This window comes from Tachypleus tridentatus, chromosome 2 (assembly GCF_004210375.1).
Source record: "Tachypleus tridentatus isolate NWPU-2018 chromosome 2, ASM421037v1, whole genome shotgun sequence".
In the NCBI taxonomy this organism is placed as follows: domain Eukaryota; kingdom Metazoa; phylum Arthropoda; class Merostomata; order Xiphosura; family Limulidae; genus Tachypleus; species Tachypleus tridentatus.
Window position 1 is genome coordinate 121,162,074 of NC_134826.1, and position 27,027 is coordinate 121,189,100.

At 31.6% G+C, this 27,027-nt stretch overlaps 1 protein-coding gene across 2 annotated transcripts; it reads right to left on the reverse strand.

Annotated features, from left to right (window-relative positions):
* Window positions 1–101: 101 nt before the first annotated feature.
* Window positions 102–26,439, reverse strand: Gclm (Glutamate-cysteine ligase modifier subunit). Of its 2 annotated transcripts, XM_076490610.1 has the most exons (7): window positions 26,252–26,434; window positions 20,163–20,228; window positions 13,649–13,730; window positions 8,339–8,395; window positions 7,165–7,367; window positions 6,582–6,696; window positions 102–5,874 (listed from the first exon to the last, which is right to left on the reverse strand). In XM_076490610.1, the coding sequence occupies exons 1-7, from the start codon at window positions 26,366–26,368 to the stop codon at window positions 5,669–5,671; spliced, it is 846 nt and encodes a 281-aa protein (XP_076346725.1). In that variant the 5' UTR covers window positions 26,369–26,434; the 3' UTR covers window positions 102–5,668. The 2 variants fall into 2 exon arrangements, with proteins under 2 accessions (XP_076346725.1, XP_076346726.1); XM_076490611.1 differs by lacking the exon at window positions 20,163–20,228 and having other exon boundaries at window positions 26,252–26,439.
* Window positions 26,440–27,027: the final 588 nt, after the last annotated feature.

Consider the following 27,027-nt stretch of genomic DNA (forward strand, 5'->3'; position numbering starts at 1 on the left):
TTTATCTTAATTTGTTCATTGTGACTTGAAATCAAAAGTGTTTAAAGTAACATGTCCGATCTATAATAGATAAATTGTGAAAACCAGCAAAACATCCAGTATTTTAGTATTTATGGGTATGTTTTTAATTAACTTTAACCCTTACATTATGGTACCTTTCTGTAAATTTTGTTACAAAGTTGTAATTTCAAAACCACACAAATAGGCGTTTTTTTATATTTTACACTATAATTCTGTGTTAGACATCATATTTATTTATTAAGAGTTAAAAATCACATATCTTTAGACCAGCTATTCTTAGGTACACAGTTGTTTCAATAACCTTGTCATATAAAATTTATAACTTGAATTACTCAATAATTTAATGAAACTACTGTAATCCCACTTGCAATTTTACTCATAACAATATAGTTTTAGTTTAACCTGTTTCAAGTGAAATGAAATATACAGAAGTTTTTAAAATCTGGTTTACCTATTTTAAACAGTATTTCCCATTTCTGCAAGTTGTAAAGTTAACATCCACGTAGAAGGAAAGTAAATATAAATTAATAGTAATATAGTAATTGATTAACTAAACAGTAGAATTACTCATTGGATCTATTATGTACCAAGTGTCTTTTTAAACATTTGTTTAAAACTATACAACAACTTCCTTGTGGGTTACATGGTCTCTCATACAAAATAAACCATCATAAATGTATTTCACAAAAAATAATTGACTTCGACCTGTTCTTTACCCCGAGTGCTGTTGTAAGCACTAGCATAAAATCATTCACTATGTTATTTCACAAAGGTGATGAATAAAATAAAAACAGATTGGTAATTTGACAGTTAATGTTTTGTAAAACAGTAAAATTTGCTGGTTCAGTGTTAAAGTGTTGACTAAATACTTTCAGTAAATTTTAGTTGCTCAATGGGAGCTTCACACAGAGAAGTGAAACTTCTACTGTGCTCCAGAAAAATAACTGAAACAAGTTTTACTGTAGTAGTGACTTAATTTGTAGTAATATTTACTACTTATTAATTGCAGAAAAGTTTTTTCTGGATCATTGTACTCTACTTACAAAATATATCACTTCGTTAAGCAAAGTACATTATTACCAAAAATTAATCTTCAAACAATTAAAAGTCCTTAAAATTCATAACCTATGTTGCACAATTTATTTTTCAACCCTTTGGAAACAGAAAAAAAAAGGAATGTCATACGCAGCACAGTTTGGTGCACCTAACAGTAAGGATTTGAATTATTCTGAAAAAAAAGAAAGTACCAAAACTCTCTCTACACTTTATTTTATTAATTAATTGAAACAGTCCATTGAGAGTTACTAAATTTTCATCCCAAAATTTAAAAGATTTTCCTAGTATCAGCTCCTCTAATGCTGCTTACTGAATGATACCACTTTCAATAAGTAACAGATTACAAAACTGATAAATTATGTTGAAAATATTAAAATCAGACAACGTTTTTGGTTTCCAATAGTGGACCACTTCTTAACTCATAATACAATAATCTTTGAATTTTTAAAACCATTAAGATGTTCTCCAAGGTACTATTCAGATCTAAAAATAAAGCACCACCACATCCATATTTATATTTGAAAATGAACTATAAAATACAATAGACTACAATAGTATGTTATATATTTTACAAGAGAAGGGTTGATACTGTAGTTCTAACACAAATATACTTCAAATATAAAATTCCAACGATAAGTTCAGTAACATTTCTTAATGAACTCTCAAAGGTTGTGTGCACACACGAGCAACAACTAGTGCTAGGCTTACCATCTACAAAATTCTCATTTAAATATAAGGAACATTTTCTATTTAGAAAACGTTTCCTCTTTCAGTGATAGAGTGAAATGGTTCTTATGAACTGTTTCATACTCAATTTTCAATGAAGTTCTAAAAGTAAAAAAATAATACACATTTACACTTACATACATGCTAAATATAGTTTTGCCAGGATATTTGAACTTCATTACTATGGACCAACTGTTTTGAAAAATAATTTATAATATTAAAGTACAACTGAAGTTTTGACAAACATGCAAGGTATATGTGTGTGTGCATGTATACAAACGAATGCATACAGTTGAGTACATCATACTAAAGTATTTTTCACTAAGCATATCTATTGCACAACTACTCTAGTTATGACAAAATGACATTCATCAAAGCTACACTTTGACACTGTAGATAATGTGATGCCACCAGAAAATGACCACAAAGTATTCAGATTATAATGTGTTCAGATCAGGAATTTAGAATTTCCAAGCCATGGATATCCTTTATTAGCAGGCTAATGTAAAGCCAGCAGAAAAGGGTGTGTAGTTTAGACATTACAACCTTCCAATGGAACCAATGCTATAAGACTACTGTTAAAATGCATAGTTAGCAGATAGAACAAAACCAGATATGAAACAGGGAATTTTATGACATGGTTCCAAAACTGATTTTATATAATACAGTTAACCTACACACAATTTTGAAGTAATTCCTTTCTGTCAGCATATTAGTTTTTTTTAAAATCTTATGATTACTAATTATTTTACTTGATATTTCCAAGATCTAAAGATTATATATTCCAGTATTATGCTAATGTACACAATCACTACTCATAACCTACCACAAGCATCGAGTTATATTCTTCTGTGTTAACCTTATCCATTCTTAGGACTTAAAAGTCTTAACAAAGAGATCTTGAAAAGAGGTTAAACTTTGTAATGAAAACCACATTTCCTACATTAATTATAATGACACTTTGTGATGTCAACTTCAGTTTAGTACATAAAAGTGATTACAAGAAAACTATCTTGAAATAATACCAATATCATATACATAAAAATGATTATAGCCACTTGGCATACAGGATGAGGAAAAACCTAGTTTAATATGATACACTGGAAGTGAAAATGTTGACATGAATATTTAATAATCAAATACATTTTTATTTTATGTCTCTGCTCTGAGTTAAGAGAGAGAGAAAACAAAAGAGGAAGAACATGTTAGTATTTGAAGGAAAGTTCAAATATTTTACTTTAAATACAAAGTATCCTGAAAAGCAAACCAATATTATAAATATTTTAATTAGGTAGTGTTTGACTTGTTATGGCATCTACTCTCTCCTCTTAGGGGAATCAAACCCAACTGATGGATTGCAGTTCTGAAGACTTACTTCTGTTCCACTAGAAGATAAGTCGGGTGGTGAAAAACATTGATATTTCAACACTCAATTTGAATATGTAACCTATAAGTGTTTGACAAACTGATAGATTATTAAATTAAAGGGCAATCAAGGAAAATATATTACTTCATTATTTTAACAACAAGCCATTAGTCAGTGATGTCGAGAAACCCACTTGTTGAGAAATTTATATGCAAAAATGGCTCGTTTGGGTTGAGAAAATATTTTACATAGAAGAGCGAACAACGTTTCGACCTTCTTCGGTCATCGTCAGGTTCAGAAAAAAAAACAAAAAAAACGTTCGCTCTTCTATGTAAAATATTTTCTCAACCCAAACGAGCTGTTTTTGCATATAAACAAGCCATTAGAATTTCAAACTTCCCGGCATTATTCAAATGCTGATGGTTTAATGTTGATACTGCAATTAACTAATCATTTATAATTTTCTCAGTTTAATGTAGTTACCTGAAAACATTTACATCGCAAACCGGTGGAGCATTCATATGCACAAATGTTAAGTTTCAAAAAAAGATATTATTTCTTTTACAGTGCAAGTTTCATTAGAAGTATTAAGTCAGACAATATATTAATGCCACTTGGCATGATTAACACATTTCTCATAGATAAGATTTTGAAAGGCAAATAAAAATGTTTGAAATATTTCAGTCCAATGGTCAGGTATCCAGCATGATAGGAAAGATGCTCCAGAAAAGAAATTCAGGTTAGATGCTTGCTGTATGATCACCTACTTTATACACATTTACAGTTACAATGCCTTAAAGCTCTACAATAAATTATCACAATTTTGTCAATCATTTGACAATTTGACAGTGTTTTTTTAATAGTTCTATATACTAAGATTGTAGAGCAACCTTTTAAAATATAGTTTATAAGTTTACTGTATGTCTTGCATAAAGATTTTCCTGATAATTCAAACTTTTCAGTTCTCCCAATTTTGACTTCATTTTTGGCTTTCTCCCAGCAACAAATTTATACTTCTGTCTCCAATGAATATAACCTTAGTTAGTTTTCAAACCAAACAATCAATTTCTCTAGCACTCACCTATTACATGATGTTTAATAACCTTCACAATTTTTCAAATTAAATTGCAAATTTGATATTAATTTCTCTTGTGAAAAAAAATCCATGCTCAAAAAACATATCAACTAAGTTCTAAATGGTCAAAAATTGCATCAATTATGTACAAAACAGCTAAATATTGTGGAATTTGTTTACAAAAGCTTGATATTTAGTATGTTAATGGAATGGTAAAATATTCCTCCTTTCTCCCCATATTATTTTGAATCTCATGACCAGCCTTGTTGATATTAAAAATTTGGGAATCTGGCAGTTGCTGGGAAATTCTTATCTCTCCACTCTATGGAAATAAAATCCAGCTTTCTGGCTTTGTTTTCTCCCTAGTAGTAGTTTTTTTTTTATAAGAAATGGAACTTGATTAATTTTTAACTGCAACATAGCAGCTTACAGAATGATTCCAAGAGTTATATATTTTTTATCAAGTACAAACGTTTAGCTCATAGTTCTCTCATCTCTTGATCAATACGAGATCTAATTACAGTCTTGGACTCACTGTGTCAAACTCTTTTTATCTGACCAAGCTGAAGGTATCAGATTAATTCTAATCCTGCCAAAAAATTTTCAATTTTAGAGTAGGCTGGTAGAGATCTGACGAGTTATAAAAACTAATTAGGTATATGACAGCGTCATGCTTGATGTTGCTGGTGTAAAAAAATATAGCTAATAAAAAGGGGAAAAAAATGTCAGATTAATTTACTGTAATCCTGCTTAAAAGAACTTTAAGTACTGCAGCTACTGATGATTCCCTCTTGTTGTACAATATACATCATCCTCAAACTTACATCTAGATGGCTATTTATGTAGAAAACAAAAAATATCAGAACAACTATAATGTTAAGATATTAGTTTCACATTTTCCATATCACATACTAGTTAAGTAACAGCTATCAATAACTGCTTAGTTGTTATACTGCATATTGGATTGTTATAGACATCAAAAATAATGGAATAAACACAACCTTGTACTTCTAAGAAATTTTAGTTTTTATCTCCTTATATTATTTCAGCAATTAATTTCTGAGGGTATGTGTGTGGTCAACTATCACAACAGTATAAACACATGATTTTGGAAAACAGCAAGTCACTAAGAAAACAAGTTTCCAACAAGTCAGTAAGAAAAAGATTGCTGCAGATTGATGAGAGAAATATTTCATTCACAGCAGGTGAAATTGAAGATCCTGACTTAAATAGCTACTTTGATAATACATTTGTTTCTAGTTTTCAGAAAAATTTATAATGTGAAAAATACAGAGACTAATGATATTAAGTACTATGTGTACCTATCCACACACACACAGTGGATTATGCTAAAGCTTAACAATCTGTAGCTATGTGCTTAATAGTTTTTATATACATTTATGTGTGTCAATTGAAAGACTTTTTTAATGTTTAATGTCTCCAATGTCATTCTCTACCACACTCGATAGCACTTTCTGAGCAGAGAAAATATATCCTTTATTCTGAATAATTCCTCGACATTTCACCATCACTGAGTAGCGAACAATCCAACATGGCTTCCATTTCTGCCTATCATCTCCAGCCACAACATACCCTATTACTTGGTGGACATGCTCATGAGGAAGAAGAACTATTAGAGGTGATAAAAAATGTCACATCAGATTTCTTCTATTTTCTGGAATCAACTAAAAATTATATATTATTCTAGATGGAAATAACTTTAAGAAAAAAATATTAAAAACCTAATAAATATATGGTTTCTCATTCAAAATACCATTTGTTTCACTGTTGAACAAATCTGTTAGTAAAATATATTGTGTGTGATAATTAATCAAAAACTTTGAGATGCATTCTACACCAAAAATAAAAGAATTACAAACTGAAAAATTCTAATAAACCAGCTTAGAATAGGACTTAAAAACAGTGTAACTTATCTAGTCTACTTGGACAATGTTTGAATGTCTTCTTTATCTGAACGTAGCAATACTTATAATGAATAAACAAACTTTACATTATCTACGTAAAGCTAATTATGCAACCTGAGAGCAGTTCAGATGAAAAGAGTTATTTATGTTACTGATATATATACTTTTAATGAACAATAATGTGCGACAGGTAATATACTATAAGCAGTTTTAAGTTTTTGTAACAACTGTTTAACAGATGAAAATGAAGTGTGTAATTGATTAACTTATTTTACAAATTTTGTCCCAAATCAATCAAGATTTGTTTGCTTTCTATAAAAACACCACATGATGCTTTCACTAAATAGTTTTAATGTTTTACATTTAGTACAGATCACCTCCCAAAAGGTGGAGGCACAAATATAATTCTTACCTTTAGGATCATTATGAGTAAGTAGTTGAATATCATTTTCTCTGGCAAAGCTAGTCATTTCTGGAGGCATAACACAGCAAGACTCTAGGTTCACCTGGTTAACACTTGGCTTTATCTACTCAAAAGGAAAAATTACAAAACATTACAAATACCATAGTGTATTATTTCCCATGTACAATATACATAACATTGCTACAAAAAGTTATTTGTTTATATAACTTGTTAGCATTACTGATTTATATATTTTATTTCCCCTGTATTAACCATTTGTAATGGTAAACGTACAAAATACAGATTAAAAAAGATTACATATATGAAAAAGATCTTTCCAAAATCAAATAAAATGCTATATATATTTTCTTAGAATTTAAAATCAACCAACTAAAACACAGATAAAGGAAACTTAGAAAAATGAAACACAATTAAAAATTATGTTAAATACATTAACACCTAAACATGAAAAATAGTAATAAAATAAAAACATAGCATCAATTTTTAGAAATGGGTTTCTTTTAACAAGCTTGAGATAATGTAAACAAGTTACTATACATAACATCTTATGATCATAATACTGACACCAAACCTTTGCCCACTCATACAAATCGCAAAGTTGATCCGAGTCCAAGTCGCTAACACCAATAGTAACAACTCTCTCTTTTCGCACCAAGTCCTCCAGGGTTTTCCATACGGGCTGCATGTGAAGAAGTGTGAGCTTCTGTGGTGCAGGTAATGTAGGAAAAGCCAGGATTAAAGAATCCACTAGTGTAACCCCCAGATTATTCATAACTAAAAAGATAATTTAGCATTACTCCAATATTAGTTAAAATATAACTCATCACTACATTTTGTCATCTCATAAAATACAATAACAATTGCATTACTTTAATTCTGGTTAAAACTCAATAAAGATATGCCATTTCTCTAGCATTAATTATCTAACATTGAAAACAGATAACATCATTACTTCACAATTACTTATAGTAAAAACAAGCTATATTTAATTGAAAACACAAATAACATAGTTATTCCACAATTACTTAGTGAAAACAAGCTATATTTATTATTTTGCATACCTAATATATTAAAATGTATTTGATTATTTGTAATTAGAGATACAGATAATGTAATGTTACTCCAAAATTATTTATAATTAACATTGTAAGCTATATTAAATATTTTGTATACTTAATATCCAATTTAGAGTAAAGTGTCTATTTATATCTTGTACACTATTTTTGAGCAACCCAATTCAATATGCATCAGTTCTTATCAATACTATGTGCAATTCCAGGCATATTAACTATATGCATCAATTTACACATTTGTTAATTGGCAGAATACTTAAAAGCTACATATCAAAATAACTTGATGAATTAAAAATATAAATTGGTCACGAACAAAACAACATCATGATGAGACAAATATCTTGGTGTTACATCATGACTTAACTTCCTATTGTGTACAATATAGAAATATAACATTAGGAAGTTGCTTCTATTTTAGTTGCAAGTTACATCCAGAAAAAGCAGCATTTTTAATTTTTTTTATACAGAAGATGTTACTGAATAGCATGTTAAACAAAATGAACTTTTACCTTCTAGGATTTACATGAATCTTTGCAAAATATGCTTAGCATATTACAACGTGCACTGTCAAGCCTAAAGCCAGAACACAGTTTAAAATATCTTAATCACTCAAAAAACAATTTCTATACGTCAAAATTATTTTACCAGAAATTCATAAAAAACAAAAAATACCTTTTTTTAGGGCCTCCATTATCAGGTCAGAGTCAAATTCGTACACAAAAATCTTCACTGTAATGCATTTGAAATTTTTTAATACAAAATGTTTTATTGAAGTCAATAATTATCAAAAGAGACATTTTATACAGTTTTCAAAGTAATAAAATTATTAATGTCATTTCATCTATTAAAATAAAGTACAATTTAAATTATATATGTACTGTCATCCCTTAATAATATCCAATTTTATGTTCAGAAAAAGAGAAAGGATTTCAAATGCTTTTAATCTTACTTAATCAATAATGTTTGTTCCATTATTATTAATTACTTCCTGCCAACGATTCATAAGTTTCTGAATGTCACTTCTATAAAATTCTTGGAGTTTGGAGGAAAATAATGTAAATAGGGTAGATTTGATATCTTCATGTGTTTCAAGCTCTTTTTTATCACGATAGTTCTGCAAACTTTAGAATAGATGATAATCAGATGAACAAGGTCTGGAGAATAAGGAGGATGTGGAAGTTTTCCCCAGTCTAGCTCTTCAATCTTTGCAGACACGATAATTACTGTATGGGGCCATGCATTATTTTGGCACAACACAACACATTTATGATTGATCAAAGTAGGCCTCTTTTTTTTCAGTGCAAAATTCAAGTGCTCTAGCTGTTTACAATAGAAGTCTGATGTAATTGTTACATTGAGTGACAGCAACTCAAAGTGGATCACATCAACAATTTCACACCAAATGCTTAACAAGACTTTCCTAGGGTGAAAGTCCATTTTGGGCTGTGCTTTGGCTAGTTTACCTGCACTGAGCCATTGTTTGCAGTGCTTAACATTTTTATAATATATCCATATTTCATTTTCAGTCATTAACCTGTATAAAAAAGGTAAGTTATGTTCACGAGAGTGTAGAAGTGCAAATATCCACTCTTGCTCTAAGGTTGTCTTCTGTCAAATCATGGGGGACCCATTTTCCAAGTTTTGACACCTTTCCAAGCTGTTGCAGATGATGGTGAACTGATGGGTTGAATTAAGCTTCTGTGCTAGTTCAACTGTTACAGCACCATTTCATCAAGTGCAGCCAGCAGCAAGTCATCATTAAACTCAACAGAACTACCTGAACTTGGCACATCACTTAAGTTCTGGTCACCTGATCTGAACTTCTGAAACAACCTTTGACATTTTCTTTCATTGAGAAACTCCACACCATAAACACCTTGAATGTTTCGTGTAGTTTCTGCTGCACTATTTCCTTTTTTAAACTCGTAAAGCATTATATGCCTAATGTGTTCCTCAGAGGTTGGTTGGTTTGATGTTTTATGGCAAAGAGCAACTAGGCTACCTGCACCAAACATCCAGTAAAAATTAAAATTAAAGTAAAATTCATAAAAGGAAATTAAGGTAAAACAAAACAAAGTTTAGAAAAAAAACAAATAGCATTAAAACCAATTTTCACATGTAGTCTACAGCAGTAAGAGAAAAACTATTGTAATACAAGTTATAAAGGACTTTCTGTAGCATAACTGTAATTATCATAACTTGCCAGGAAGACTAACAGGTAAGTACAAAAACCATTGTCGGTCACCTGAAGTTTCCCTTTCCAGTTATTTGACATTATGGTCATTTTCAGAAAGTGAAGTAAAAAAAGTTTTAAAAACTTGCAGCAAAATTATAATAATAACTCACTAGGATGACTAACAGGTAGTTCAAACAGCAGCGTTAGTCACCTGAAGTTGGCCTTTCCAGTCCTGATTTCAAGTTATTTGGTGTTACAGCCATTTTCTAATTTCAAATTGAACTAGATACACTTTGATTCTTAAAAGGGAATCACATTAAAAAGATTAATGGCCTTTAAAAAAAAATTAAAAACATTTCCGAGGTAGACAGTGTCACCATCATCAATAACATTATTTAACGTTATGGATAAACCCAGGGACAGAACATGTTCAAAACTGTGCCATCATTGAGAGTCATAATAATGGCAAGATAGTAAAATGTGGCTTATTGTGATCTGAGTGTTACATAGGCAACATATTGGTGGATCAGTCCCAGATAAAAGAAAAGGATAAGTTAAAAAACTGACCAATATGTAGTCTAGTTAAAACAACTTCCTCTTTCCAATCCTTAAGATAGCAAGACAGCCAAAGTCCAATAAAGGGTTTTATTTGGAAAAGCTCATTTTCATGTGGCTAACTCCAAGTTGACTGCCAGCTGGCAGTCTTGCAACATCTTTAGCATTAACTATATTTTACTTAATCATTTATGAATTATATTTTGAAATGCATAAAGGAAAGGCTTAAACATTTTTAAAATATAAATTGTACTTTACATCAGTTCTCAAGGCTTCTGATATCATGATACAGAAGAATTCTGTTAAAGGGTTGTGCATGTCTGTTAGATGCTTTAATAGCTCTCAAGGTCATTGTTGTTTTGTGTGAAGATGAATAATAATTGGTAAAGGACAAAAGGGGAAAACAGAACATTAAAATCACTGTACATGAAAAGGAAAAAAAAAAACACCTGAAATTATGAATTTAACAAAGTAAATCTTTAAAGATAGTCTACAAAAAAATAAAAGGTATGTCATTTCTTTTGTTTCCTCATTTTAAGTACTTCTTTGCATTGTACATTTATGATAACAGCTATAGTGATATGATAAAGAAAAAATATAAATACTTACCTTAAAAAATTAATATTTTAGTAGGTTCCATAGATTGTGCAAATGAAATATGAAAACTCTAGAAAAAAGTATTTTTATACTTAAAATAATCTTGTTAAGAGTTTGAGTACAAGTAACTACAATTAATAAATAGCATTTTTAATAAAAACACCTAATTACAGTAATATCATTCTTTGTGTACAAGATATATTTATGATCTTTAACAAAATCTCACTAATTTCTGAAAGGAGGTAACAGAAGTTGTCCCAGTAATTATAGGCCTATGTCTTATATCAGTTGTGGGAAAAGTTTTGGAAAGTCTGATAAAACATACATTGCAAAGTCATTTAACAAAGTTTACAATTTTATCAGACAGTCTACATGGCTTTACTGAGTGAAAATCTTGCCTTACAAATCTTTTGACATGCTCTGAAAATATTACTGCATATTTCTGGATTTTCAGAAAGCATCTGACAAAGTATAACATAAGAGATTTGTTAAGAAACTTCTTTGTAGGTGTGGGGGATAAGTTAATTAGTTTGATAGAAGAGTGGCTTAATGAAAGAAAGCTGTGGAGTTTAATCAAATTATAGAAAAACAATGATACAGAAATATTGAATACAAGACTAAAGAGGTTATAATTGCATTGTACAGGTCACTAGTTAAGCCACATTTGTGGTACTGTGTTCAGTATCGAGCTCTTTACCTTTGTAAAGACATTGAATTGTTGCAAGTGATGTACCTCAGGGCTAAGTCTTAGGCCCATTGCTCTTATTTATATCAATGACATAAATGAAGAAATGGTCAATAAATTAGTTTACTGATGATATTAAGGTCTTGGGTGTTGCTGGTTGTAAAGAGAATGTTGATGTTTTACAAAAGGATTTAGATCATTTAGTGAATTGAGTAAATAAATGAAAGATAGGTTTTAATTATAATAAATGTAAGAAACTGCTTGCAAGTTACCATACTTTGAAATACAAGTATAATTTGGATGGGAATAACCTTAACACTGTCATGAAAGAGTAGGATCTTGGTGTAATGATTGATCAGTCTCTTAAGCCATTCAAGTAGTGTTGTTGCTCGTGGTAGGACAAATAAGATGTTAGGTTGTATCTATAGAAATACTGAATACAAGTTTAAAGAAGTTATAATTTCATTTATAAATTCCTTTTACAATCTATACATGTTGATACACTATTGTTTTTTGTACTTAATGGTAAGAATTATAGAACTATGGGACACAAATATGAATTTAGGCAAAGTAGAAGCCATTTTGAGATAAGCCAATTTTATTTTTTCAGATAGGATGACTGGCCCATGGAATGGATTCCTGTTGAATGTTGTGAAGGCAGTAAATTTGAGTGAGTTTAAAAGACTGCTTGATATACATACACACATAGACATGTGATAAGGACTTGTTCTTTTTAATATTTTTTTTTTTAGTTTGGCTTAGAGGATGGGACAGCTGAGATGGACCAATAAGTCCACTGTCATCCCTAACTGTTATATGTACTGTTGTACTATGCATAAAATGTGCAACTCAATTTCTGCAGATTACATGAGCCTGATATCAAGGGTTAATGTAAACATCAACAAAGATATATGGAGATTCAATAACACAGAATAAAATCAAAATACAAAATACTACTCTGACAAAAACAGTAATAACATTATCTATGATACTGTTGTTTGTTATCCTGTATTAATAAGTCATAATAATGTGATAATATTACAAAAGACCCAATCAGAGAATTTCACTATTCATTTGTCTTTCAGATATCCCTTTGTTTCCTATATCAAGACCATTTTATACTTAAATATTGCACTTTTTAACCTGCAGGGAATGATTTTATTAACAAATTTTTAAATCATACAAGCAGAACATCATAATGTTTGCTGCACTTGTATCAGTTTGATCAAGTTTGTCTTCAGAATGGCTGATAAAATGTGATCTGTATTAATTCATTTTGTATTTTATTCTCAAATCATTTTAAAAAACTTCAAGCTGATGAACATAGAATTTTAAAAGAGTGTATGGACATGAATGTATAAAAAAAATGTATGTTGAAATTTGTGTTTCTGGTCCCCCCTTGTGATCTGAGGGTTGTCGTATTTAAAAATCTGTTCGTAACAACTCCATTCACAAGCTAGTGGGAGCAAATACTGCATGTGTACTCAAAGTATCATAGGTGAGTGTCTAATGGGGTTTTTTCTCAGGTATTATCTTAGTATATCTACAGAAGTAATTGGCAATAATAGAGTGCAGGTATTTTATGCTAGTATAGAAGAAAACAGTAATGCCCAACCTCCCAGCAAGTAAGTACTAACCACATCACTGGTTATCCCACATGAAAGTAATGAGAACAAAACTTCCAAAAACTTCTAAATTGCAACATAATGATGTCATAAAAAATACAAATAAAAGATCAAAAGTATGTCTATAATTGTATGTCTTAATATACAACTAGAACAAATAACTTGACCATGTTAACCAATTTACATAATAAGACCAGTTTTGTGAAAGTGTTCCACAAATATGTATACCTGAAAAATCTGGTAAACAATTTACACTTTTAAGCCAAAAAAGAAACAAAGATATATTTTTGAAGCACAACAATATCATAAAAAGGTTTTAAATTCAATAAAATGAAACTACAAACCAGTTATCTTGAGGTTACACCTGTCTTCTTTATCAATCCTTGTAAGCTGACTATCATCAGGGCATTCCAGGATTCTTTTATTCTTTTCAAATATAAAACATGAAAAATAAGTATCATGACAATGTATCAGCCCATATATGTACAATGCTGCAGGTAACTTTCAAAGTAAAAATACACTTGTGATATTTGGATAAACCATACCTCATAAAATATTTTGCTAAGAAAAAAAAATTACTACATTATTGTGAGACTAGTTCTAACAGTAAAGCTTTACAAGTTGAACATAACAAATCTGATAAGTCAGCTACATTACAAAAACCTTATTTTGACTTTCCTTTATATACTGACATGAAAAGAAGTTGCATATGTCTTATCATATAGTATATTAATGTTTACCTCTCTCCCACAATCCATTTATATACAACTTAAATAAGTCTCTCCTTGAATTTCCCAACTCAACTTAGATACTCACAACAATGGTATAAGTTTAATGAGTCTGTTCTATATATATAGTTTGATAATTAATAACAGTATTTTTACAAGCCTGAAAACTGCAGGTACACCCACACACACATATATTACCTAGTTTATTTGTACTTAAACTTATTTTGCAAAATAAAATTATTGTGGGAGTTATAATTTTCCTATACTGACAATATATTTCTGACAGGTACTTACTTCTGCTCAAATACATAGCTTTTTTCATTCTGTGCTGCCCTCTATTTACAAAACTGGGGGACATCCTGTCATCTATACCAGCAGAACACTGCCACCTTACTCTCAACTGAATGTAGTCTTTATTGTACATATCTCATTTAAGAGAATACTTCCAGGGTCCACCATCTCAGAAGCTTGGAACTGGAAAGTTGTAATAGGCTCTCTTAGTCCTCTGGAAAAAATGGGTAGGTGGGGATGTGGTGGAGAATCTGGAAGGATGGTCACACCAGAGACAGTGCAATGGTTGACCATAAAGTTGAAAAGTAGACCAAAGTAGATTTATTCAATCTAAGAAATGGCAAGAATGGGTAGCAATACCATTTTGCTTTATTCATGAAGCCCATAGATTAGTACAATCCAGAACAGGCATATTTAAGAAGCAAAGATATCATAACGTATGAGTGATCTTGTGCAACATCCCATCTATAGTTTATGTGATTATAATGACCAATGTGCATTTGGTAGCCATGGAAATTATGAAAGTGTAATCAACACTACTTACAGTGCAGAGTTTAGTACAATTCTAAGTGATTATTGAAGTATACTTGGACACACACAGCTCACCACAGAGAGTGATTCTGGTCAAATACATGAGACAGGACCCTGAGAAATAACATATATAACAAGAGTGAAAGATGGCAACAGGTAGAGGATGGTACCTGATTAGGAATGAACAGTGACCTAAAGCAGATAATGGGAGATGAACTTCTAAGGTGTAGTCCTAGTGCTCAACAGATGAAGTACCTGCAATGGACAACAGGGTTACTTGCAGGTAAAAGCTGAAGTGCCTGAATGGAGAGAAGATTCTATGAATTGATTATGGAAAGAAGGAAACAAGGAATAAAAGGTGAATTGAATCACAAGCTGAACACAAAGGATAATGGAGGAAGGGGAAAAAAAATCACAAACAGAGAAGTGATGCAAAGCAATGAAACAATGGGTGGAATCAATAGGAAGAAATCTTCAAAGCCATGAAGCAATGCAGAGCATTTACAGGATAGAAAAAGTCAACTGGATCTGACTGAGAATAAAGGTGGAAGATGGTAAGAAAGGAAATTATTAAAAGAATATTCCACATGAGTCCCCTAAGCAAAATTGATCCAGAACAAAAATAACATATTGATACAAAACAGCTAAGCAAACCAGATTTGTGCTGGCCAAGAAGAGTCAATTAGAAAGTCCTAGCCTGGAGTGATATGAATGATCAAAATCATCTTGGGAAGAAGACTGCTGGAATAAGAAAAAGATCACGAATGTGTCACACCCAAATGGGGAATTTGGCTTTATGAAAGTGAATTATAAATGGCATGGATAACAGAAAGCTCGTCAACTAAATCTGAGAGGAAGAATGGATGGTCCTGAAAACACTTCCCAAATAAAAGTGTTCAGTATACAACAGGGAAAACTTTTCCAGGTGAAATAAAATTCAACTGCCCAAGCTACTTGTAAAAGAAGCAGATATGTATATTATGAATGCCCGCATTCAGAAGGAGTTAACTAATGCCAGAAGTCCAAGTAGTGGTATTAGTAAAATCCCCCCAAAATGTGGAAGTTGAATAAAACATTGGTCACCTGAAAAAAGATAGATTGACCTAAAAGGCAAAATATGCAACTGGTACTGAATCATGTGGTGAAAAACAAAACTAAAATAGCTTACCAATGAAAGAAAGAAAAAGGATGTGTACTGTGGGTACTATCAGGTCTGTAGAAACTGTCCACCTGATTGTGAACAAAGCCTAGATATTAAAAATGGGGAAGAACCAAGAATGATAGAAGCAGGACTGATTGAACAAAAGCTTCAATCAATTCAAAGCATACATGATGGACATGGAACATAAATAAAGATGACAAGAATGGAGAATGAAACAAAAGAGCAGTGTAATGTTAAATGCACAGGAATAACTGTAAACAATGGACTAGTGAAGAAAAAAAACTGACCATAAGTCCCTTTTAGAAGTGAATGGTGAACAAACAGTGTCTTACCACAGAAGATCCAAAAGCAAAGAAGCCATGTGTAGAGGGAAAGAACTGAAGACAGCAAATGCCCCAACAAGGAGGGAGGGAGGGAGGAATAGGTATCTTATGAAAATCCACTAGATACAGGTGTAATAATGGTAAGCTAAAGCAAACTGAACGAAAGCCTTTGGAGGGTGAGGCATGCAGGTATCTTCTCCCAAAAGAGACAAATATTCTCCATGATGCATGATGGCTGAGAAGGAGGGGAAAAGAGTCCTGAGAAATGTGTCTAAAAATGCTGAGATAGGACTAGCAGGTTCTGCAGTATAGGCCTGGGAAGGCAAGCAATTATCAGTTAGAGGAAACTGACAAAATGTAGGTTGTCCTGAACAAGTTCAGCAGTTTTAGTACATAGGCAAGCAATATCAGGAAAAGATACAGCAGACACTGGCCCCTAGAACTTCTCACAATCTAAGTTAATTGTAAGTACAAACTATTAAGAATTACAAAAATGAAATAGTTAATATAATGTAAATTTAAGTAAGTCTGAATGAAATAAGTTTATGTATAAGATGCTATGTGTTGACAAAAATAAGATATTTAACCTGATTTACCTGTAAGATGAACTACAAGTAAACCGAAAACAGCAGACAGTTGTTAAGCCTAGTTGAAATATGCAAAACAAAGTATATTAATAAGCTCTAATTTAAAAACCTTAACCTAACAATAATATGTACAGGGTGGCCTGTAAGTCCCTACCCATCCATATATCTTATGTATCTAATGTATCTGTGTGCTGTCCCTCATTCTTGCTGCATAATATTATGCGACGCCATGTTCTGTGAGACATTTTCCTCAATATAGCAGGGGTTATTGTTCTAAATTCTGCAGTAACAGCTGTCTTCAACTCATCATTAGTATTACTGAATATAACATAATAACATACAGATGAGTAGGGAATTACAGGCCACCCTGTACAAATTTAATATAAAGTATAAAAGATAATAACAAAAATTAAATAGATGTTTAAAATGTAAAATCAAATAAGTGTGTATTGAGACTACCATAAGATGCAATGATTTGAAGGGAAAACAATAAGGTTTACCTAATATATGATATACCTGTGAGATGAATTATAGGTAATCCTAAAATAACAAAGACCCATGTTAAGCCTAATCTAATATTACATGACAAAGGATAAAACTAAGCTCTAATTATAAACTTGAACAAAACTACAAGTATTGACCGATATAACTAAATATAGGTAATAATATTAACAGTAAAAATACTCAAAACACATAACAGTATAATGCCTTATCTTTCCACAGTTGGCAGACTATATTTCAAAATATGTGTGCTTCCAAACAGTAGTTGAGGCCCAGAAAAATTCAACTCATCAGACAATCAATCTCATTGAAAAGTAAGGCTGATAATTCCCTAGAAGAAGACCATCACCTAAAGCCTGTATAAGAGTGCTGACAGAAGTTAAAACCTCCAAAGTGGTAATTCAGAATTCAGGATTCATATTCAAAATAATTTATAAGGATGTGTTAAGTTCTGTAACTGGGTAAAAATATAAAATAATTCTACTTCAGAAGAAGTTACAAATATCACTACTGTATAATAAAGTAAACTTGTTGACAGAAATAAAGAAAAAAATATATTTAAAAACACCTGATGAATGTGCAAACTAAATGTCTGAATATGACCACTGCCAAATGAGAAATAACAGTTAGGTGGAATAACATAGATTACTACATTTGGCACTTATTTTGCTGGTTGCATGAGAGTAGCAGGATGTGTATGTTAATCACCATGCAGGTCTACTGAATATTAATATAGGTATCAGAAAAGACAACCATGCTATATGCAGCACTAAATGTCACTTTCATTTAGCATGGGTTTCATGCATCGAAATTTAAATTGGTTTGGCTAGTTCCTCATAACAACTTATGTTGAGACACTAAACATCACTTGCAAATATGTTCTGACATTTAATACTATATTGTTTATAGCCAATAGAAAGCCAAAGTTTTCTCTATCAAATTACATATTATATTACATTATTGTTTGTACAGAGAATTGTCTAATTTCCTTTCAGTTCAAACACAGACAAGCATAGCTAAATTTTTAACAGCTTTTGTGGCATAGTTAGAAAGCCAGAAAAATTTTGATATTTGTGGAACACTGGTTCCTTTCTACATGCTATCATTTTGTTTTGTTGGTGCATTATTTAACACAGTAGCATAAAACAAAGTAGGGTTAAGTTTCCTTGACACTCAAGAGCAAAAAAGCCCAAACAAGTTTAATTTCTTGTTTTTCACATGTATTCTTTCTTTATTACTATAAAGTAATTAAAACATAAAAATTGAAAAATGTTTAGGTTAAATGAAGTAAAATAAATAATCTTTTATAAAATATGCTCATGAGTAGACATTACATGATGTAATTTGACTCCATAATGTTAGTTGTACATTAGCCACAATATTTGCAATTTATATGCCATGATTTGTAGTTAGTTCAAATGACAATAAAATACAAGTATAAATAGATGTATAATGTTACATATTTAAAGCTACTTAGTATAAATAAATGTGGTTTTCTTTTACAGTTTGCAGTCATTCCAGAAAGGAAATGGAGAATATTTATAATTATTTCCATTTTTTTTTTTTTATGATGAACATGATGTTTGCCAATTCAACCATATAGAGCTAGGGTAACAAAAATAACAGATGAAATATAAAGTTTTTGTTATCCAAATAATATTTGAAAAATCTCAGATGATGAAAAGTACTTTTAAACTTATGGAAATTACTTTGACTTATAAAGGAAAACAACATGCAATGTAAATTGTAAATAGTTTTTCATTGAATGTAATTATGCTCTTTTCCACTTGCAGAAGGTAAAAATGTAATAATAATGTAAATATAGTTTATCACTCACACTGAATATATATTTTTTGTGTTTTTAGTTTATTAAATTTTACCTATGGGACCTTTCAAAATCAAATGTATTGAGAGTCTGGAACCCTAAGGAGAACATTGCTTAAATATGAAAAGTAACTGGATTCTGTGTAAAAAAAAAAAATCCTATTTAAAGTATGTGAATATGGCCCCTGGGAATAGAAATAGTAAGAATAACAAGTGAGTAGACTGTGATAAACAAGAAGTTAATGAAGAAAAAGAAAGAAAAATTGTTTCTTGTTCTAATATACTCACTTTATTGAAAAACATGGAGATCTTTGTATGAAATATTCTTGAACAAAGATATAAAATTCTAGATGAAGATCTGTTTTTGAATTTCATGCGAAGCTAAACAAGGGCTAGCTGTCTCTAATTTACCAGTGCAAAACTAAATAGAAGACAGCTAGTTTTCACCACCCACTGCAAACTCTTGAGCTACTCTTTTACTAAGAAATAGTGGGACTGACTGTCACATTATAATGCCCCCACATCTGAAAAGGTGAGCACATTTGGTGTGACAGGGATTTGAACCCACGAACCTCAGATTATGAGTCAGGTGCCTTAACCACCTGGCCATGCCAGGCCAGATGAAGATCTCTGAAATATTGTCTACTTTATCTTACTACAGTGAAAACTGATTTATTGTAGAGGACATAGAAAAACATACAAGTTATTACAATGTATGTGTTTTTAACCTGAACTTTTTGTGCAGTAGAAAATTCAAAGGATCTGACTGAGGTGTTCACTAATATTAGAGAACATGGCTTGTCTCACCTGCATAATATGTTAGAAAAACTTCTTCTTGGAGTACTTTCTAAGTCTTACCTAAAATACTTCTGGTGACAACACTTCTGTTTGGATTACTTTTTAAAGCTTACCTGAACTATTTCTGGTGACAATACTTCCATTTGTTTCTTAAGAATGTTGCTTACACTTTCAATTAGCTGGGGAAGACCAAGAAAACCAAAGTGTTACATAAAGACATCTTAGGAAATAAAACATTCACAGCATACTGCAGTTTAGTTTAATAATAGGTTCAAATTCCTTGTTATTTACATACTGATAAACAAATATTACATTCTAAAACCAATTTATAGCATACTTATTACCAACTACATAATCATTCTCAATAAAAGCAAATTACAATAAAATAAAGGCTTAGTCTAGGAATAATGGAAACAATCACATAGAAAAGTGTATTGCTAATTGTGCCACTTGTAAAACAAAACATGATTGGAGATCTTTATATGAAATATTCTTGAACAAAGGTTGGTTGGTTGGTGTTTTATGGTGTAAAGCAGCTAGACTATCTGCACAAAACAACTGTTAAAAAAATTAAAAGTAAAGCAAAATTGTTAAAGAAAGTGTAATTTTGAATTAAAACTTTAATAGTATTAAAAAGGCCAATGGCCATTGAAAAATTAAAAAACATTTGTTAGGTGAACAGTGTCACCATAGCCAATGATGCTGTCCAGCATCCGGTGTAAACCTTGAGACAAAATGTCTAAAATAGTGCTGTTGTTATGACTCAACAATGTGTGACACATTGGTGCATCAGTCCCAAATGAAAGAAAGTGATGAGTTAAAAACCTGTGACCAATGCATAGCCTAGTTAGAACAGCTTCCTCTTTCCAATCCTTACAGAAACAAAACGGCCAAAGTCCAATAGAGGGTTTTATCTGGAAAAGCTTGTTTCCAAGTTACTCACTCCAATTCGATTGCCAATTGGCACAGAGCTGAGTCTTGAATACAGTCTTCAATATGGAACAGGCACAGCACTTATAGTGCCAGAGCAGACAGACTTAGCTGCAGTGTCAGCAAGCTTGTTCCTGTGAATTCCAACATGGCCTGGTATGCAGAAGAACTGGATAGAAGTAGATGTTAAAGAGAAAAGAGCCAATCAGTTTTGAATATTGGCAAGAACTAACATGAAGCAATTTCAGGGCTAGTAGAGAACTAAGCTAGTCTGTATAAATAGTGCAATTTGTATACTGCTTAGCTTCTTTGTGATCCAGGGCAAGAGAAATGGCATTAAACACAGAAACTGTAGCAGGAATTCTATGCACAACCACTGAACCATAACAAACCATGTCATAGCCCATAGATTCACCTGGTTTCAAACTAACCATGTAAATTGGAATGGAAGAATTGTTCGCAAGATGTTCAGCAAGTAAATGATGGTACTTCCAATTGAGAGTATCTGCTTTTCTAAGATGACTCAATGCAAGGTTGCAAATGGAGACTGTAATAAGCCATGGTGGAATGGGGTGACTAGAGGATACAGCAATGTCATTCAAGGACAGATCCAATTGATCCAACTGTGCCTGGATATGAAGGTCAAAAGGAACAATTGCAGATCGTTTGTTCTGAAAAAGCATGGCCCACTGAGGAAGGAAAACACAACACCAGATGGGATGCTGAGGTAAGGATTAAAGTTTTGAGCCATATAGTTAAGACAGTTGCAAATAGTGGTGGTTCATGAGATTGTGTACAAACTCTGGACTGGGGAAGTGCAGAGCCAAAGCCCCTGATGATGAATGTGGTCCAGTATCTTCAAGGCCAAGGTCCTGGCAGAGCTATAGACTAAAGACCCATAGTCCAGTTTTGATTAAACGAGAGCACAATATATCTTTAGCATAAAACATCGATCTGCTCCCCAAGAGGTGGAAGAGAGGACATGGTGGATGTTCAGCACTCTTGTACATTTGACTAAAAGTTGTTTGATGTGTGGTATAAAGATCAGATTATGGTCAAAGATAAGACCTAAGAAGGAACAACATCTAGCAACATGGAATTCAGGATTGGAGTGAATACCCCATTGACAGAAAAACTGCATACAAATGGTTTTAGAGAGAGAAAACTTAAAACTGTTTGCTATAGTCAACTTCAGTAAATGACTGAGGGCAGTCCATAGCTGTTGCTCAATAAATCTCATGTTTGACAACTGACATGAAATGTGAAAGTTGCCAACGAAGAGTCTATTTGCAACACTACGAGGGAGTAGTCCAATGATGGCATTAATCTTTATACTGAAAAGTGTGACACTCAAAACACAGCCCTGAGGGACTCCAAGTTCCTGTCGGAAAGAACAGGAAAGTATTGAACCCACACAAACTTTGAATTGCCTACCAATTAAAACCTGTTTAATAAAAATGGGCAAATGAGCATAGAACCCATATAAGCAAAGGTTCTGCAAAGTACCATACCTCCACATTGTATCAAAAGCCTTTTCAGGGTCAAAGTATACTGATATGAGATGTTGTCACTTGAGAAAGGCATCTCTAATCAATGTTCCAAGTTGAATCAGGTGGTCCACGGTGAAGCGCTGTCATCAAAACCACACTGGGTGGGCAAGAGGAAAATTTTTGATTTGAAGAACTAAACAAGATGAGCAATAACCATCTTCTCTAAGGTCTTACAGAGACAGGTCATCAAAGCATTGGTTGGTAGTTTGGAAGAATCTTGGGATCCTTCTCAGGCTTAGAGAAAGCCTGGCACCATGTATAAGGAAAACATTCTCCTGCCTGATCTGGTTAAAAACAACCAGAAGAATAGCAAGAGAAGCAGGAAAGAGATGGTGCAGCATCTCACAGTGTATATCATCAGGTCCATCGATGTGTAACCAGACTGATGAAGAGCCAGCTTGAGTACCACCAGTGTAAAGGGATGATTATAGTCATAGAAACGATCATCCCAAAAAGAAGAGGAAATTGCTCTGCCCAAGTCTTGATGGCTAAGAAGGTAGAGGATGAAGCAGAAGCACTAGATACCTGACAAAAGCTTTTATCAAGAGTATTGGCAATGTTCTGAGCATCAGTAACTTCTTGGCCATCTGAGAACAAGATTAAAAAGAAAAATTGAAAATTCTGGAAAGTCTGAAAAAATAACTTTTACATTAAATCTTACTGATGTTTTTTATAGAAAGGCCTAACGAAGCCTTAATTGAGGGTTTTACGATTATATAATGTTTAAAATCCACAGAACATTTTCACAAAAACTTTGAAGGCTATAAGACTACAAGAAATAAGTTTAATGTAGGAAAAACTTATATGACTCCCAGTTAAGGCAGTGTAACTCAATATAACAGATTGGTAGCCCTATGAAATTGTCTTTAGGCATGATATGATCCTACAGCTTGGAAGTTTAAGAAGAGACATGAGAAGTAAATTAGAGATAACAATAGTACAAAATATAAAAGAATGATTCTTTTAGCTAATTAAGAATTGCACTAACCATCAATAAATTTTGAGCTTATAGACTAGAAAAAGCATCTAGTCAACAACATCCATTGTTAAAATTAGATAGAAAGAATCCACCATTTAAAACAATGTTTTACCACTACTAACATTGTTTTTAAATGATACATTTTTATATCCCATTTTAAATTGTTTTTTAATTTTAAATTGTGTAGAGTGTGGAATGCCTACAATATTTATATTAACATTCACTTACTCTTAGACTACCATGATTAAACAGTGGGATTTGTTTGACAATTATTCTAATAATGCATCCAATATCCTAGAATGCAGATCAAACATTTTCTTCTGACAATGAGATATTAACCATTAACTCTTGGATTCACAGCTCATCACATTTACCATTAGGGTGAATCCAGTCCTGGATACAGGAAAAGGAATCATCTATAATTTGGATTAAGGAGGTAGTAGATAATTGAACAGAGTAAATGCACCAAATATCACCTTGGAAATGACAAAAGCCTAGCCCAATAACTGTTACATAAAATAGCATGTGAGAAGGATTTATATCAGGCATTTAAATTACCATATTTCACACTGACTTGTACACTGGTCTTTAACATGCAATTCAACAAAATATGCCTGCACCAATGACAGCTATTATTCTAAAATTAAAGAAAGAATGTGGCAATTAAACATAAAATACACCTAAAACTTTGTAATATTTTATACTGTGAAATCTAATCATGATTGTTTTGACATTCATTTGCTAAATTCATTTCTGAATGTTACATACCTGTCAAATACTATATACAGGTTGGCTGTAGTGCCTACTTTTTATTACTGTTTATAACATGGATTTAATTTTATGCCTGAGTTTAAGTTTTGTTGTGTTTTTTTTTACTTAAACACAGTATTGTTACATTATTATCATAAGTTGTGATCCTTTGTAATTACTTCCAGTGATGCATCACTGCTCATAAATGATTGTATCAGTGTCACAATGTCCTCCTTCCCAATCAATGCCTCACTACAAAAAAGCATAAGCTTTGGGAAAGTATATAACCTAATGGGGGAAAAACGTTTTGTGGCAGTTACAAAGTCCAGTCAGAGACATAGTTAAATTACTTGCACAGCATGCAAATATAACAGCTTTATACATTAGCAATTATACTTAAAAATATGGTCCACAGTACAATCCTATGAGTAAATTGAGAAAATTATGGTAATTACTGCAGAAAGAAACCAAAATGTGTTTGTAGGTATGGTATTAAAGTGGATTTTCTAGTGGTTATTCACACAAAATGTAAAACTAAACATTTATTAACTATGTTGATAACCTTTTAACCAGAATATGTACCATGCAAAAGTTGCTTTTATTAATACCATTTGACAAACTTAAAACTTAAGTATGCTGAAGTCTAGTATTAAAAATATCCTTACTTTATTTAGAAACTTAATTCAACTATGAAAGGTATGATATACAGTGTACATCTTGATAGTTAAAAATGAACAAGAAACATCTATTGCATTTTGGTTTCATTAGCCTTATATCTTTATTTTGTAGTATATTACATTGTATGTACAATTTTCAAAGAAAATCCACAACTGACAGAATAACAAGCATACGAATGCTACCTTTTAATACAATCACTTTCACAAAAGTAAAATTTGTAAACCTTTTAAATATACATTATAAAACCAATTTTAATGTAAAACAGACATTGTTTCATACAAACATGAATAAAACAAAATTTTAAATTAACCAGCTGTCATTACAATTTTAAAACAATGCTTCTTTTCCTTCTTTTTTTGGGTTAAAAGTTATTCTGTATGGACATAAGGTAATTTTCATACAGTAATATCACTAGTGATCAGTATAATTTAATACCTAAAATTAAATTTTGATGAATATATTTTAAAAATACATTTTATACTCAAATTTCAGTCATATTTACTTGCACATAGTTTTCATGTGGTTTTGTAGGAAATGCTTTCAGAAAAGGTACTGATTAGTAAGGGGGGATTATTCACACACACACAGATATATTACTATATATATATATAAATGTTATATTTCTAAAAACATGAAAATATGGTACTCAGCTTTATTATTTATGCGTGAAATATTAAAATGGCGTTTTTAAAATAAATTTTTCACTGTGCCATCTTCATTTTAAAAATTTAGACTTAAATAGTTATAACAAGTGTTATAGTATATGTGGCATATTCAGGTTTTCAAATGTATGACGTTTTCTTTGAAAAATAAGAGTGATAAAATCAAACAAAACAAAAGTCTGTAACTTAAACTGATATATTTGCATGGTTACGAAAAGCTCCTGATGTAGTAGAAGTGAACTGTTGCACTAAACAAAAAACAAAACTGACAATGACTTGCAGATTTCTTATCCATCTCTACGGGTAATAATAACACTATCGGTATTAATTTGTAATACTAACCACTAGGGTAGAACTGATACCAGAAAAATAAGTTACTGCAACTAATACTATGGTAATGTTAGAAGTGGTAATAATCCTAATAAATGTATGATTTAACTAGTTTTGTAAAATTAATAATTGTTTCACAAATATTTATAAACATACAGTTCAGTTGCTTAATAAGTCAGTTACTTTATAAGTTATAATCACTAATATAGTCTTATCACTAAGTTAATGTTTGCTATTGTATTATTTATTTTCATAAATTAAAGTTTTAACCTTTTTTGAATTTATATATTCATAATTTGTAATTTACGGTTTTTTTCCCTAACCTCATCTCTCGGTGTCTGAGAAGCCTTCCGTCTTAATTCTTTACATGCTATTAAATTTCCAGTATCTACAATTATTTTTTCAATGTTATCTGGTATTTTCATGCTATCTGCCGTCATCTTATAGACTAAGTAACAAGGATAAACAACCACTCTCAACACTTCCACAAATATTACTGAAGTTCAGAAGGTGGATCGCTTTGCCTTTGATATTTGATGAGCGCCCTCTACAAGTAACTTATATACATGATATCTTATTCAACTGCTAAATGATGAACTACTATTTTCTCTATATTGTAACGGTTGGTTGATTGTTTGAAGTTAAGCACAAAGATACACAATGGGCTATCTGTGCTGTGCCAACAACGGGTATCGAAACCTGATTTCTAGCTGTGTAAGTCCGTAGACATGCCGCTGTGCCACTGGGGAGCAATATATTGTAACGTAAAATGCTTTACTGTTAGTAATTTTTGATGGCGAGAAACCCACTTGGAATAAAAATGTATCTCAGAATGGCTGGTATGAATATTAACACTTTTATTGATAGATGACCTAGGAAGGTCGAAACGTTGTTCTCTCCAATCAATAAAAGTATTAATACTCATACAAGCCGTTCAGAGATACATCTTACTATCAGGCTGTTGCATATGAAATGTCGGATTTTCATGAGCAGGTTTGAAACTCCATTTTTAGTGACTAAAAGAGACGCATTATTGTAAATTTGTCAGAATAATATAGTATATTGTTTGGTTCATTTTGAGCTACTTTATTCTTCTTAT